The following is an 11,188-nucleotide window of genomic DNA, read 5'->3' on the forward strand; positions in this document are numbered from 1 at the left end:
TGTACTGTATGTATAGTTTTATTAGGTAAAGTTTTATTTATCTGTTTAATATAATCGCTGGGCGATAATTTAATATATCACTAGGCATATAATCAGTAAATCATTCAATTGCTCAACATTATTCTTTGCACAAGTGTGCAGATAAGCCTAAAGTTCATAACAATATCAAAACCTGGCCCCTTCTCAGTAAAAAAAAAAACGAAAACAAGCACCATAAATTCCATTTGATTACGTCAAGGTGCTAAACAGTGTGTGAGGGCATTGAAAGGCTTTATGGTTAACTCACGTACTGTAAAATTCCACATAATGAAGGAATAAAGGTCCTGATCTTTGGAATGTGTGTCCGCACACATCCGACTCTCCCTGGGTAAACAGTTGTGCTATTTGTATGCTAAAAAATTATGTTTTATAAAACACATTATATACATACACTATAATTTTTTAAAACACATTTCTCTACAGGTCTAGCATAAGCTCTGGTAGCATAACAATGGAGTTTACAATTACATCTCTCAAGGGAATGTTGACCTCTATGTGTGTTTGTTTATTATATTTGTAAGAGTGAGAGCTGGGGATTCCCGTGGAAAAAAGAATATCCGCAAATACCTTTCGTTCACAATCTCGCTAGCTTTCTAGCGAGATGGGGGTAGATGGGGGTATTCAAAGGCAATCTGTTGAGAGTTCAGGTTGCTAATTACAGGACAGGTCTGAGGAACTTTCATAAGCACAGTGTGCACTTCAGTCTTTATAGGCCACACACACCAGAAAATACCATTTCGCCACAAAGAGTTTTCTGCCTTATAAGAGCTGACGCTGCGGCATCCCTTATAACAGACTCCCTGAGGACTTCTCTTCATGACTTCTCATGTTCTGACTAGCAAGGGCGAAAACGTGACTGTAAGAGTGTGTGTTTGTAGATTTGAGTGGTAGGCAAGAATAGGTTTTGACTGTTTTGGCATAGTCTGTCATTGAGCCTCCACAAATTCTTTTTCTCCTTCAAAGTGTCAACACAAATGTGGAAAAGACTGATAGAGGGAAAGAGAAATAAATAGGCATCACCTACAGCAATATGGATAATATCTGTACATGCAGTGGATTATTACCTCTTAAATATTTCAGTAGACTAATTAACTACAATTAAAGAGCAGCCTTACCTCGGCCAGATTTTCTGGAATTTACCACTGGCTCTTGTCTCTTTAGTGATTAAACATGACATTTAATTCATTTTGGGTAATCTAATGGACAGTCTTTGTTCTCATTAATCTATTATTTGTTCCAGAGCATACAGTTTTGGCTAAGGGTATCTCATCATGTTATATTTTATATAAATTTAAATGTTATATATCAGAGTGCTGCCTTTGTACTTTTGACTGAACTGCCTAGCAACTTTTATGATGGCTGTTGTTGTTGTTGATTAAATATTATTATTCAATAAATAATATTTTATATAAATAATAGTAGTATTTAATATTGAGAAACGGTGTATGTTTGTGATGATGATTAGTTACATTATTTCACATATTACATTAGTTACATTATAACACACAGCAAATATTAATACAGTAATACAATAAGCTTTTAATGAAGCAACTCAGCGTTCCTTCGTTACTAGTTCTAAAGTGACATTTTCGAATTAGTAACAGAGGCTTGGGCTCAGCTGTTAAACTGTCAAACCGAGATTTGAATCTGTGGCAGAAGGAAGTAATTCTGCACAAAAGAGGGTTTTTAAAGACACTTTGTTGTTGTCGTCTCTTTTTTATTTACACACTTGTGCAATCAAACTGCTGTATAAATGCAATATGGCTGTATATACAGCCATATCACACTGCTACTTGTGTGATATTGCTCATTTATGTACACACAAATATTTATTTACTATATGATTTATATTTATAATAAGTAAATAAATAAACAAATAAATGCCAGAATAGAACTCGGTATAAACAAGATCACAAACAAACAGCTTTTATGTTGAGGGAGGCACACGGCTACTTGCCCCTGCATTCTTTAACACACCCACAAACTACATAAGCTATCACGCACCCTCTTACCTACATGCCACATTTACAACACAGACAGATACAAGCTAAACATCTGGCTGGAGACACAACAACGTCTCCGGTTCAAGAGGCAGATGAGCATCTGCAAAGTGACAACAGTACAGGAATGCCAAGCCAGGAAAATGTCATTCATTAAGAGAAAAATTCCAGGTGTAAAAATATATCACACTGGTCTTACAAAATGCCCATCTGTAGCTAAGGAATGGCATTCTACAAACATTCGACAACAAGCTGTCACATGTACTGAACCGCATGTCATAAGGAAGCTGAGACCACCGCAGAAGAGACTAGTGTGTCTCCAAACAATCTTGTGACATATGACTTATATAAGCTCTAAGAGGATTCACGACAAATTAGTGCTGTTTCAGTGTTAGACCATATTAGAGATTTTTTAACTTACAATTATTGGTCAGTATTAGATATTTATTTGTGCTCAATATGAATATGCATTTTCCATACTGCATATTATAATATATACATATTATAGAAGTCTACATGCAGTTTATTTCAAAATAGGCCAGAGTTCACAAAGTACACATGCTGCAAGACACATAGAGACATTCCATTACAATGGCACATGCTCACACACCTTGATCATATTCCTTGTACAATCATTAACACAGTCTCACTGGCCTACATCAAGTACAGAGAGTAAAATCAGCACAGAGCTCACAATTTGATTATGTGCCACAAGAAAATACTGTAAAACACAAGGCCATGTTATCTGTGATGATTAGCATTTGAATTCCTGGGAAGCAGTGGATTTGTTCAGGTGTTCATCTTCCGTTATAAATTTATAGCGTAAATTAAAAAACAACAAGCAAAACTGTGATTGGTTGTTACACCAATTTTTTTGTGATATAATGATGATATTAGGTCCATACCTGTCAACACTCCCATTTTTCCAGGGAGTCTCCCATATTTCACACCCATCTACCACCCCCTCCCTTTTTTTAATTCTCCTGGGAAACTCCTGTAATTTGTATGGCCCAAACCCCAAGGTTCAACAACCTTGTATAAAATGCATCCTACTCACAGTCAACACATCATACAAATTTCAACCCATTTGTGGCCACAACCAGGCAACCTACAACTCAGCTGAGCTGTTGATATCTGCGCACGTAGTATCGCAAAACTATTTTAATGATGTCCTTACTTTCAGGGCCTTGAACGTGGTAAGAACATTGCTGTCTATGGAGGGTCAGAAAGCTCTCGGATTTCATCAAAAATATCTTAATTTGAGTTCGACATCAGGAAACAGTGGTTGCAATTTATTTTTAACTCTGTTCCTGAGCATTTTAGCCCCAATTTGGTACTGTGTGCTGCATATTTTACTGAGGACAGCTTCCACAACATGAGGGAGTACAGTGCTGGTTTCACCAAAAAAGCTTTTGCTGAAAGACGGAGCAGTTCCCACTTAAATTGCTGACAGTACAATACTGGACAATAATGTAATCTGCAGAATTTACACTTCAATTATGAGACTATGGTATAAATAAATTCAACTGTAATTCATGTTATAATGTTAAAATTAAATAACAATAAGCATAATACATTACCGTTGCACTTATCTGTACTTAGTAAATGTAGTTATTTCAAGCGGTTGTTGACATCGTATCTAAAATGTGATTTAGCCAAAAAAAAAAAAAACCATAACGTTACCACTCTAATATGTCTTGCAATATCCGTGTATGCAAAGGTTATGCGCGATCCTCTTGTTCAATATTATCAGGGACTGAATCTGGCTCAAACTGATATGGCAATATTGACGCCATCCTTTACTATACAGGAGCAGACGGAATTTTGAAACAATGTCTAAGTTGTTCGCCAATCACAACGCACTGGGACATCTAACCAATCACAACACATTTATTTTTTCGGAAGGCGGGCCTTCATCAAACCTGGAACTAATCAAGCCGTTTGTGCCAGGCTGGGGAGAAAGTTATTGTAATAATGTAAATTATGTGGAAAAAAATGCTCTTTTCGAACCACCAAGCATGAGAGCATGTTCTAGTACACCCCCAAAACAAAATCAAGACTTTGTAAAAGAGCATAATACGACCCTTTTAATAACATAATTTTAATTTTTGGGTGAACTATCCCTTTAAGTAGACTCCATAGGTAAACAATAAGAATCAACTGGAGGCTTGTTTAACACTCCTTCATTGATCCCCACTTCCCAGCCACTACTTAAAACGTCTTTTAAAAAAACACGTATGGAAATCACACACCGGAGACCGTAATCATTCCCAAAACATTCATCTCATGCTCTAAATTCTGGCTGAAATGCAGATAATATCTTCATATCACACATATCTAGGTTAAAAGAACATGAGAGGGACTTGGCTAATGCTCACAATTCAAAAGACCAGGAAAGGAACTCAAAGTGCATACTTCACTAAAGTAGCCTAAAACAGTATGTGAAAAGAATGGTATGTCTGAATGAAAAGTATTTATGTAGTAAGTCCAGATTACATTCTGACTACCTGTTTTAACAGTTGCAAAGCTTGTTCGCTCAGCACCTACTCTGACAGAATTCAATTTTGGACGCAGCTCAAAACTTAATTTTGGGTCACCTAAGGCACAGCTGCACCATATATTGGAGTTCTGCCCACATGGCTATGGCTCCAACTATAGCAGCATAATTTTATTGTTCAGAACAGCCTCACATTGGGAGCGGACCTACAGTATGATGTCTAAACATGCCGTCTGGGTAGGCAGCTCGCTAGGGTTTGGAACAGCGCCAATATTGCAGTGTTTTTTCCATTTTCCATCCATTCCAATCCATGTCATTTAATCTTTTAAGTGAAGTACTTTCAACAAGGAATATACATTTAGTCATTTAGCTAAATAACTGATGACTGAGCATATAAGGATCCTGATAAAATAATAAATGCACTGATAATTGCACTGTGCTACAATGCGAATAATGGGCCAAACTAAGCGTGCTGATCCCCCTCTCCCTCACATGTCAAAACTAATGGCCATCCTCAGCACTGCTCTCATTCCATTCTCAGTCAAGCACCCTCGCTAATGAAATTCTGCTCTCCACTCTTATTCTCCACTTCTCTTCCTCTCCTTCAGTTTTCGCTCTCTCTTTTGATTCAATGCATATAGTAGAGAGTGAAAAAGACTTGATTGAAATGTGCATCCTCTGCATGAACACCAGGTCTACGTGTCAGAAGCATGTGTTAAAACTGTTAGCCCATCAAATTAGAGCTAAAAAGCACTCAAACACTTCACTTAACTATTAAAACATCTATCACCTGGTTCCCAGGGGTGCAATGTGCAGTCTAATTATATAAGTCTAATTATATCGGAGTCTAATTAACCTAAAAGGAAGCATGTTTGCACTAAATGAATGGCAATAATTTAAGTTAATTATAGCACAGAACTATTTCAGTACATTTAGCACTGAACTGCAGAAGCTTTATAGATACTCTATCAGCATTTTTGTTTTTGAATTGAAAAATGTGAGATCCGGGGCAGTGAAATTAAAACCCAAGGTATATAGATGCATTTAAAAATTGAACTATTTTTAACTGGTAGGTTGCATTTTCAGAACATTGTGTCATTCTTCAGCAGCTGCAAAAGACGCAAGCACAATAGTCAAACATGCATATTTACCTAGAAAAACATAAAAAAATGTGTTTTTTTTGTCTTTAAAAATGAGAAGCAGGGCAGTGAATTAAACCATACAAGGTCTATAGATGTGCTAAAAATGTAACAGTTTAATTTCAGTGATGCATTTTTTAAATGTGCCGCGCAACCCTGTTGAAAAAAACAGCATATGCTGGTTAGGTAGGTTTTGAAGCATGAGCTGGTTTATGCTGGTTATGTGTTGGTTTAAGCTGGTCATGTGCTGGTCCTAAATTGGTCCTGACCAGCTTAGTACCAGCACATGACCAGCTAAGGACCAGCATAAACCAGCTCAAACCAGCATCCATGCTTCAAAACCTACCTAACCAGCATATGCTGGTTTTTTCAAGACTCTGCAAAAGATGCAAGCCCAACAGGCAAAAACATCCACCTCAAAAAGAGACGCAGGGTAGTGCAATGAAAAAAAAAACTAGAGACACATTTACATTAACTAATGACAATTTTTAACTTAGCGTTGCTCGTTTTAGAACGTTTAGAATTTAAGAACTTGAGCAGTTAGCTGGTGTGTAATGCACAAGTGAGAACAACATTCAAGCACAACTGTCTAGCATGTAGCAGTACAATGCAACGAAAAACCCCTGCAAAAGCCTACATGCTTATTTAAAAATAAAAAAACATTTAACTTGAGCAGCGCATTTTCAGAGCAGCATGTCATGCAAGACACAGTAAAACAATTCAAAAACATATGCTTAGCGCATGTTTACATTGAAAAAAACTATGGAAATGCAGTGCAGTGGAATGCAAAAACATGTTCTGTGTGAACGGCACCTAATACTAAACACTAAAGCAGCACACCTAATTAGGAATTCACTCATTTGTATGTTTGCATGATCTTTAGGGTGGTCATTAGAGATTTGTGATCTTTCAGTGTTGTGGAAACATCAACAGAACTTTTCCTTGTCTTGTTTAGCAGAGTTCGCCACAGGTGTACGGTTTCCTCTCCATAATACATATAGCCTACCTTTCATTATGAAACACAAAGGACACAAGGACAAGCAAACACAATGCCTGTGATTACTTTTCTTCAGAGAGAGAAAGGCCAGGCACTGATGCTATAGGAGAGAGAGGGGTAATAGGTTGGTTATGTTTTCATTTGCTTAAGTCTAGATTGTTTTGTGTTGAAAAGGGCTCTCGTGGGAGCTACTGTGAAAGACCTCCTGGGTGGGGGACTGTGGGTTTGAACTTCTCTTTGTTTAAGAAGTTTATCCCCGCTCACCTCACTGGAGAGTCAGACTTTGATAATCACATGGGTTTGTCTGTGTTGTCATCAGTCACTTTATGATCCCACCTTAAGCTTTTTATCTGACATCTGGAAGGTAAAGGTATGACCACCAAATCTAGTACATACAGAAATCTGTTCAATTTAACATGCGCACTTACCCAGAAGGAGAACACTGAAATATCTGGCCATCACCATGGGCTATCAAACAATCATTGGCAGCTGATTTCCAGGAGCTTGAAATGTAAAGAAAAATAAGAAAAATATTAAAGTGGTTCAGGTCACAACCAAACTGTAGCATCAGGTGCTAAAGTTAACAAAATATTTTATATGATTCATAATTCTTTAAATTGCCTTTTACATTATCTGAACTTAAAACAACAGCATCTGACTGTGAAAAATGTTTTCTTAGTATTAAATTATAGCAATATGGTGAGTTTATTACAGCTTTTGAATATCATTTTCACAACACATAATTATTCCCTGGACAAAAACAATTGCAAATATGGTTTAAAATACTCTTTAATGGTTTCATATTGTGTAGTAAATTTAACTATTTGTTTACATTAACTATACAATCAATGGGGGAAAAAACTGAACTTAAAAACAGAATTTAAGGTCAGTGCAACAATTCAATTAAGAATAATTAATTATTAACACTGATAATCAATATTAAAATATGAATATATTAAAGCAATCTAAGTTATAAAAACATACACTCAAAATGTAATAGTCACTTGTGATGCTGTACTGACTGAGGCTAAGCAGACACCTGTCAAATATAGTCAAAAATCTACATGAAAATAAATAAACATTAACAAAAACAATTAAATTAGCACATTACTTTCACACATTACTTATCATACATTACTTTAAAAAATATATATATTAGTGCACTATAGTATATAACATGCAGTGCAATTTAACTAGGCATTTCACCAAATCAATACTGAACATTTAAGGTGAGAGTGAAGCCAGCTTTTTTCTGGTGGGAGCATGAGTGTGATCTGAAGAGAGGAGCGCCGGGCCCCTGGCTGCAGGCTCTTCAGTGTGCGGGTGAGAGGAGTGACAGGTCAGTTCCACCACACAATACAACAGCCTCCATTTCCCACACAGATTCCACTCCATGATTCACTGCCACAAAATCCTCTCACACTCACTAAACTACTATAGTGAACTAATTCTTTCACTGATATCAGCAAATACATCCACAGCACAGAGCCACAAAAATAACTTAAAGCCTCACAAGTAATTTACTTTTTTTTTGTAAAAAAAAACTACAATTTTGATTATGAAACAATGTGGAAACATTTAAACTCCTTAAATATTCTGAAATGAAATAATTTACTGTAATATGAGACATTAAATGAAAAATCACAGTCCTTAAAATCAAATCTAGACCATCATAGCTAAGGTATGATGCCTCTCAGATAAAGAGCACAACATGACACTGTCAAATCAAAGAGGAAGGACAAAAGACACAGATAAAGGGAATAAAAGGATGAAGACAGGATTTACAGACCCAAAACTTACAAGGCAACAGATAATACCAGCATGACCTGCATATGTATAGACCGATCAAAACACAGCAGAGTCTCTGGTTCTTTATCTAAATCCTTATATGTAAAATACAAGAAACACATAGTACTCACGCAAGCTCAAAAGGCTGAGGCTGGTTGTGTGTGTGATATTCTGGTGTGTGTAAAAAAAAAAGTGTGAGTGTGTAAAGTTAAGCACAAAAAAAAAAAAAACTTTACAGGCACAACTGCCCTTTCCGGACAAAAACAGAAGGATCTGCTTAAGCCAATCAGAGTGGATGGAAAACGGTTCCCCCGCCTTCAGCGCAGCAATGGGGTGAATGGAGAGCGATTCTTATTCAAATGCAGCTGTCACTCTGAAAGCCACTGTGTGAAAGGGGGAGCCGGTCTCCAGGCTGACGGAATGCACTGAACCATTCTTTAGGGGGGCATTGAGCTGGTTAAGGGGTACAGAGGGGAGGGCAGTGATGCTTTGGCTTTCTCTGACCACACACACACCTTCTTCCCTTCCAATACAACTCTGAACAGAAGGAAAAACTTGAAAGAGATGCTGAGCTGAATTGAAGATTTTTGTGCAAGGAAACATAAAACCCCAATATTTCCCTAGAGGATTTATGTATTTCTTAAAATTTACTATATTTTTGGATGTAATCATCCATGATGAACATTCCTGAACACTATCAGAATTTTCATGTAATGTTATCACGTATAGCATTAGTTATTTACTGAACTAGACTGAAGTGCACATTCAGGACTCAACAAAAAAGATTTGTTCTGTTGGCCATTTTGGACCAAAAAATATAATAAAACAAACAACATAAAAAATGCAATCAATCAATCAAAAAACTTTTTTTTAATTTAATATAAGTAATTTTGCTGGCCCATTTGGACTGCTAGCAATTGTTTTTTCACTTTTGATGAAATAAATAAATAAATATTATCTCTTTTTCTTGTGCCTGACCCTAAAAAATTATAATAAAAAAGTTATGTAACACACTTTTGTTGTAAGGCAATGGCATGCCTTGCTAAACTGATTTTGATCAATTTTGTCAAATCTTTGCCTGTCAGTCTGCTAGATAGCGTTATCTTGTTAACATACTTAAATCAGAGTTTAAACAGAGTTCAATACGTTTACATTAGAACTAACACAGATGAAATATTACAGAGATCAATATTAATGTATAACATATTAAAATACTCCTTACACCCTAAATAAAGAGACTAAACTGACGTTGGTCTTCAGTGTTCATTAGGCTGACAGGATATCTGAGACAGAATCTTACTCATCCACAGCGCACACAGCTGTTAAGACAGCAGCTTAATGGCTTTATCTGCAAACATCAGCCATTGCAAAGGCCAACCTGACCACATGAAGACAAACACTACTAATTTATACTCACAACACGCATGAGTGACTCATAAACGAGAGCATATGGGTGTGAAATGTGGTAAACCATCTACTCCCCAAGACAGTTGCTTTGTTATGATGGCTATCACTGGTAACTTATTGAAACGTAAGAAAAATGTGTTCATTTATTCATTCATTCACTTGCTCGCTCACTTAGTAGTGAAGTAAATGACTCAAAGCCAGCATTACCTGAAAGAACTGAAGTATTTGACTCTTCTTCTCAGTCCTTATCAGAAAATGTATAGATAGATATATGCTGCTGAGGGCTCTTCTGTCAGATAAAAGCCCTCAGCAAATGTGAGACATCTGCTCTGAGCAAGGCAGGTATAACATGATATCTGCAGGTATAACGTCTGATATCTCAGTCTATCAGTCACTGGTGGGTTTCAGAGAAATATTTCCTGGAAATAGAGACATCATATAAACCAACCACACAAAACTGAGGTGGAGTGACAACAGAACTTAATCAATTACTGAGAAAGCACTGAAATTGAGTGTAACTACTTGGCTAATTTGACAGAACTGGTGTGCTCTCATTCATACTCAAAGACATATCACTGTTGTGTGTAGGGGACAAGAAATCATAGATCTGATTTGACTGCTTTTTTCATTTCGTTTCGCTTGCCAAGTCTAGCTGTGTGAAAATATACAGGCATCTAATAAAGTTACGTTTATAATCACTTGGTGTAAGAAGGATATTGAATCTTAATTCAGGACAGGCGCTGTCTTCTGTGCTTGTTTAAAGACCATCTATCACCAAGGTTAATCTCTAACCAACCTGAGTGCTCTCACGTGAGCTCCATCCCTCCGGCTTTTCCGGAGTAAGACCAAACAGTAGCTAAGAGTAAACTTAAAACCTGTGGTAACTTTCAGATTCAGCCATAGAGCTATTGTACTTCCTAACACTTCCCTTTTCCATTAAATACAAACAAAAACACATTTAAGGTAATCAAGAGTCAACCAATTTGTTAAAAATTTGGTTGATAATGCTCGAATGTCATTGAATGTTATTATGCTAATAAATTGAATGATCACCAAATGTAACATTTCAATGCCTAAAATGAGTCATTTAGGCCCATAGAAGCTTACATTTGGTGATTGTACAGGCAGTCAGGAAAACTGAGAGTTGTTTTTGCTTGAAAAGCATGACATTTTTTCACATAATCGCAATGCAAAAGCTGCTCTTTCTCTTACAGCAAAAAAGCATGCTGATCTTTGAAGGTTTAGTTACAACTTTTCCTGGTGTATGACCTGAAAGGTTGCAGATCCCTGATTTACAGAGAATCACCAATCAGTCTGACAG

At 36.6% G+C, this 11,188-nt stretch overlaps 1 protein-coding gene across 1 annotated transcript in view; it reads right to left on the reverse strand.

Annotated features, from left to right (window-relative positions):
- Positions 1 to 7,137, reverse strand: part of LOC306860079 (laminin subunit beta-1-like) — a gene marked incomplete at both ends in the record, with an annotated part of 29,886 nt that extends 22,749 nt beyond the window's left edge. The window contains one exon of the mRNA XM_079401603.1: positions 7,101 to 7,137. Within this exon, the coding sequence (XP_079257729.1) occupies positions 7,101 to 7,137 (37 nt within the window). The remainder of the gene's footprint in view (positions 1 to 7,100) is intronic.
- Positions 7,138 to 11,188: the final 4,051 nt, after the last annotated feature.

The sequence above is a fragment of the Barbus barbus genome (genome assembly GCF_936440315.1).
Source record: "Barbus barbus genome assembly, chromosome: 40".
Lineage (NCBI taxonomy): Eukaryota > Metazoa > Chordata > Actinopteri > Cypriniformes > Cyprinidae > Barbus > Barbus barbus.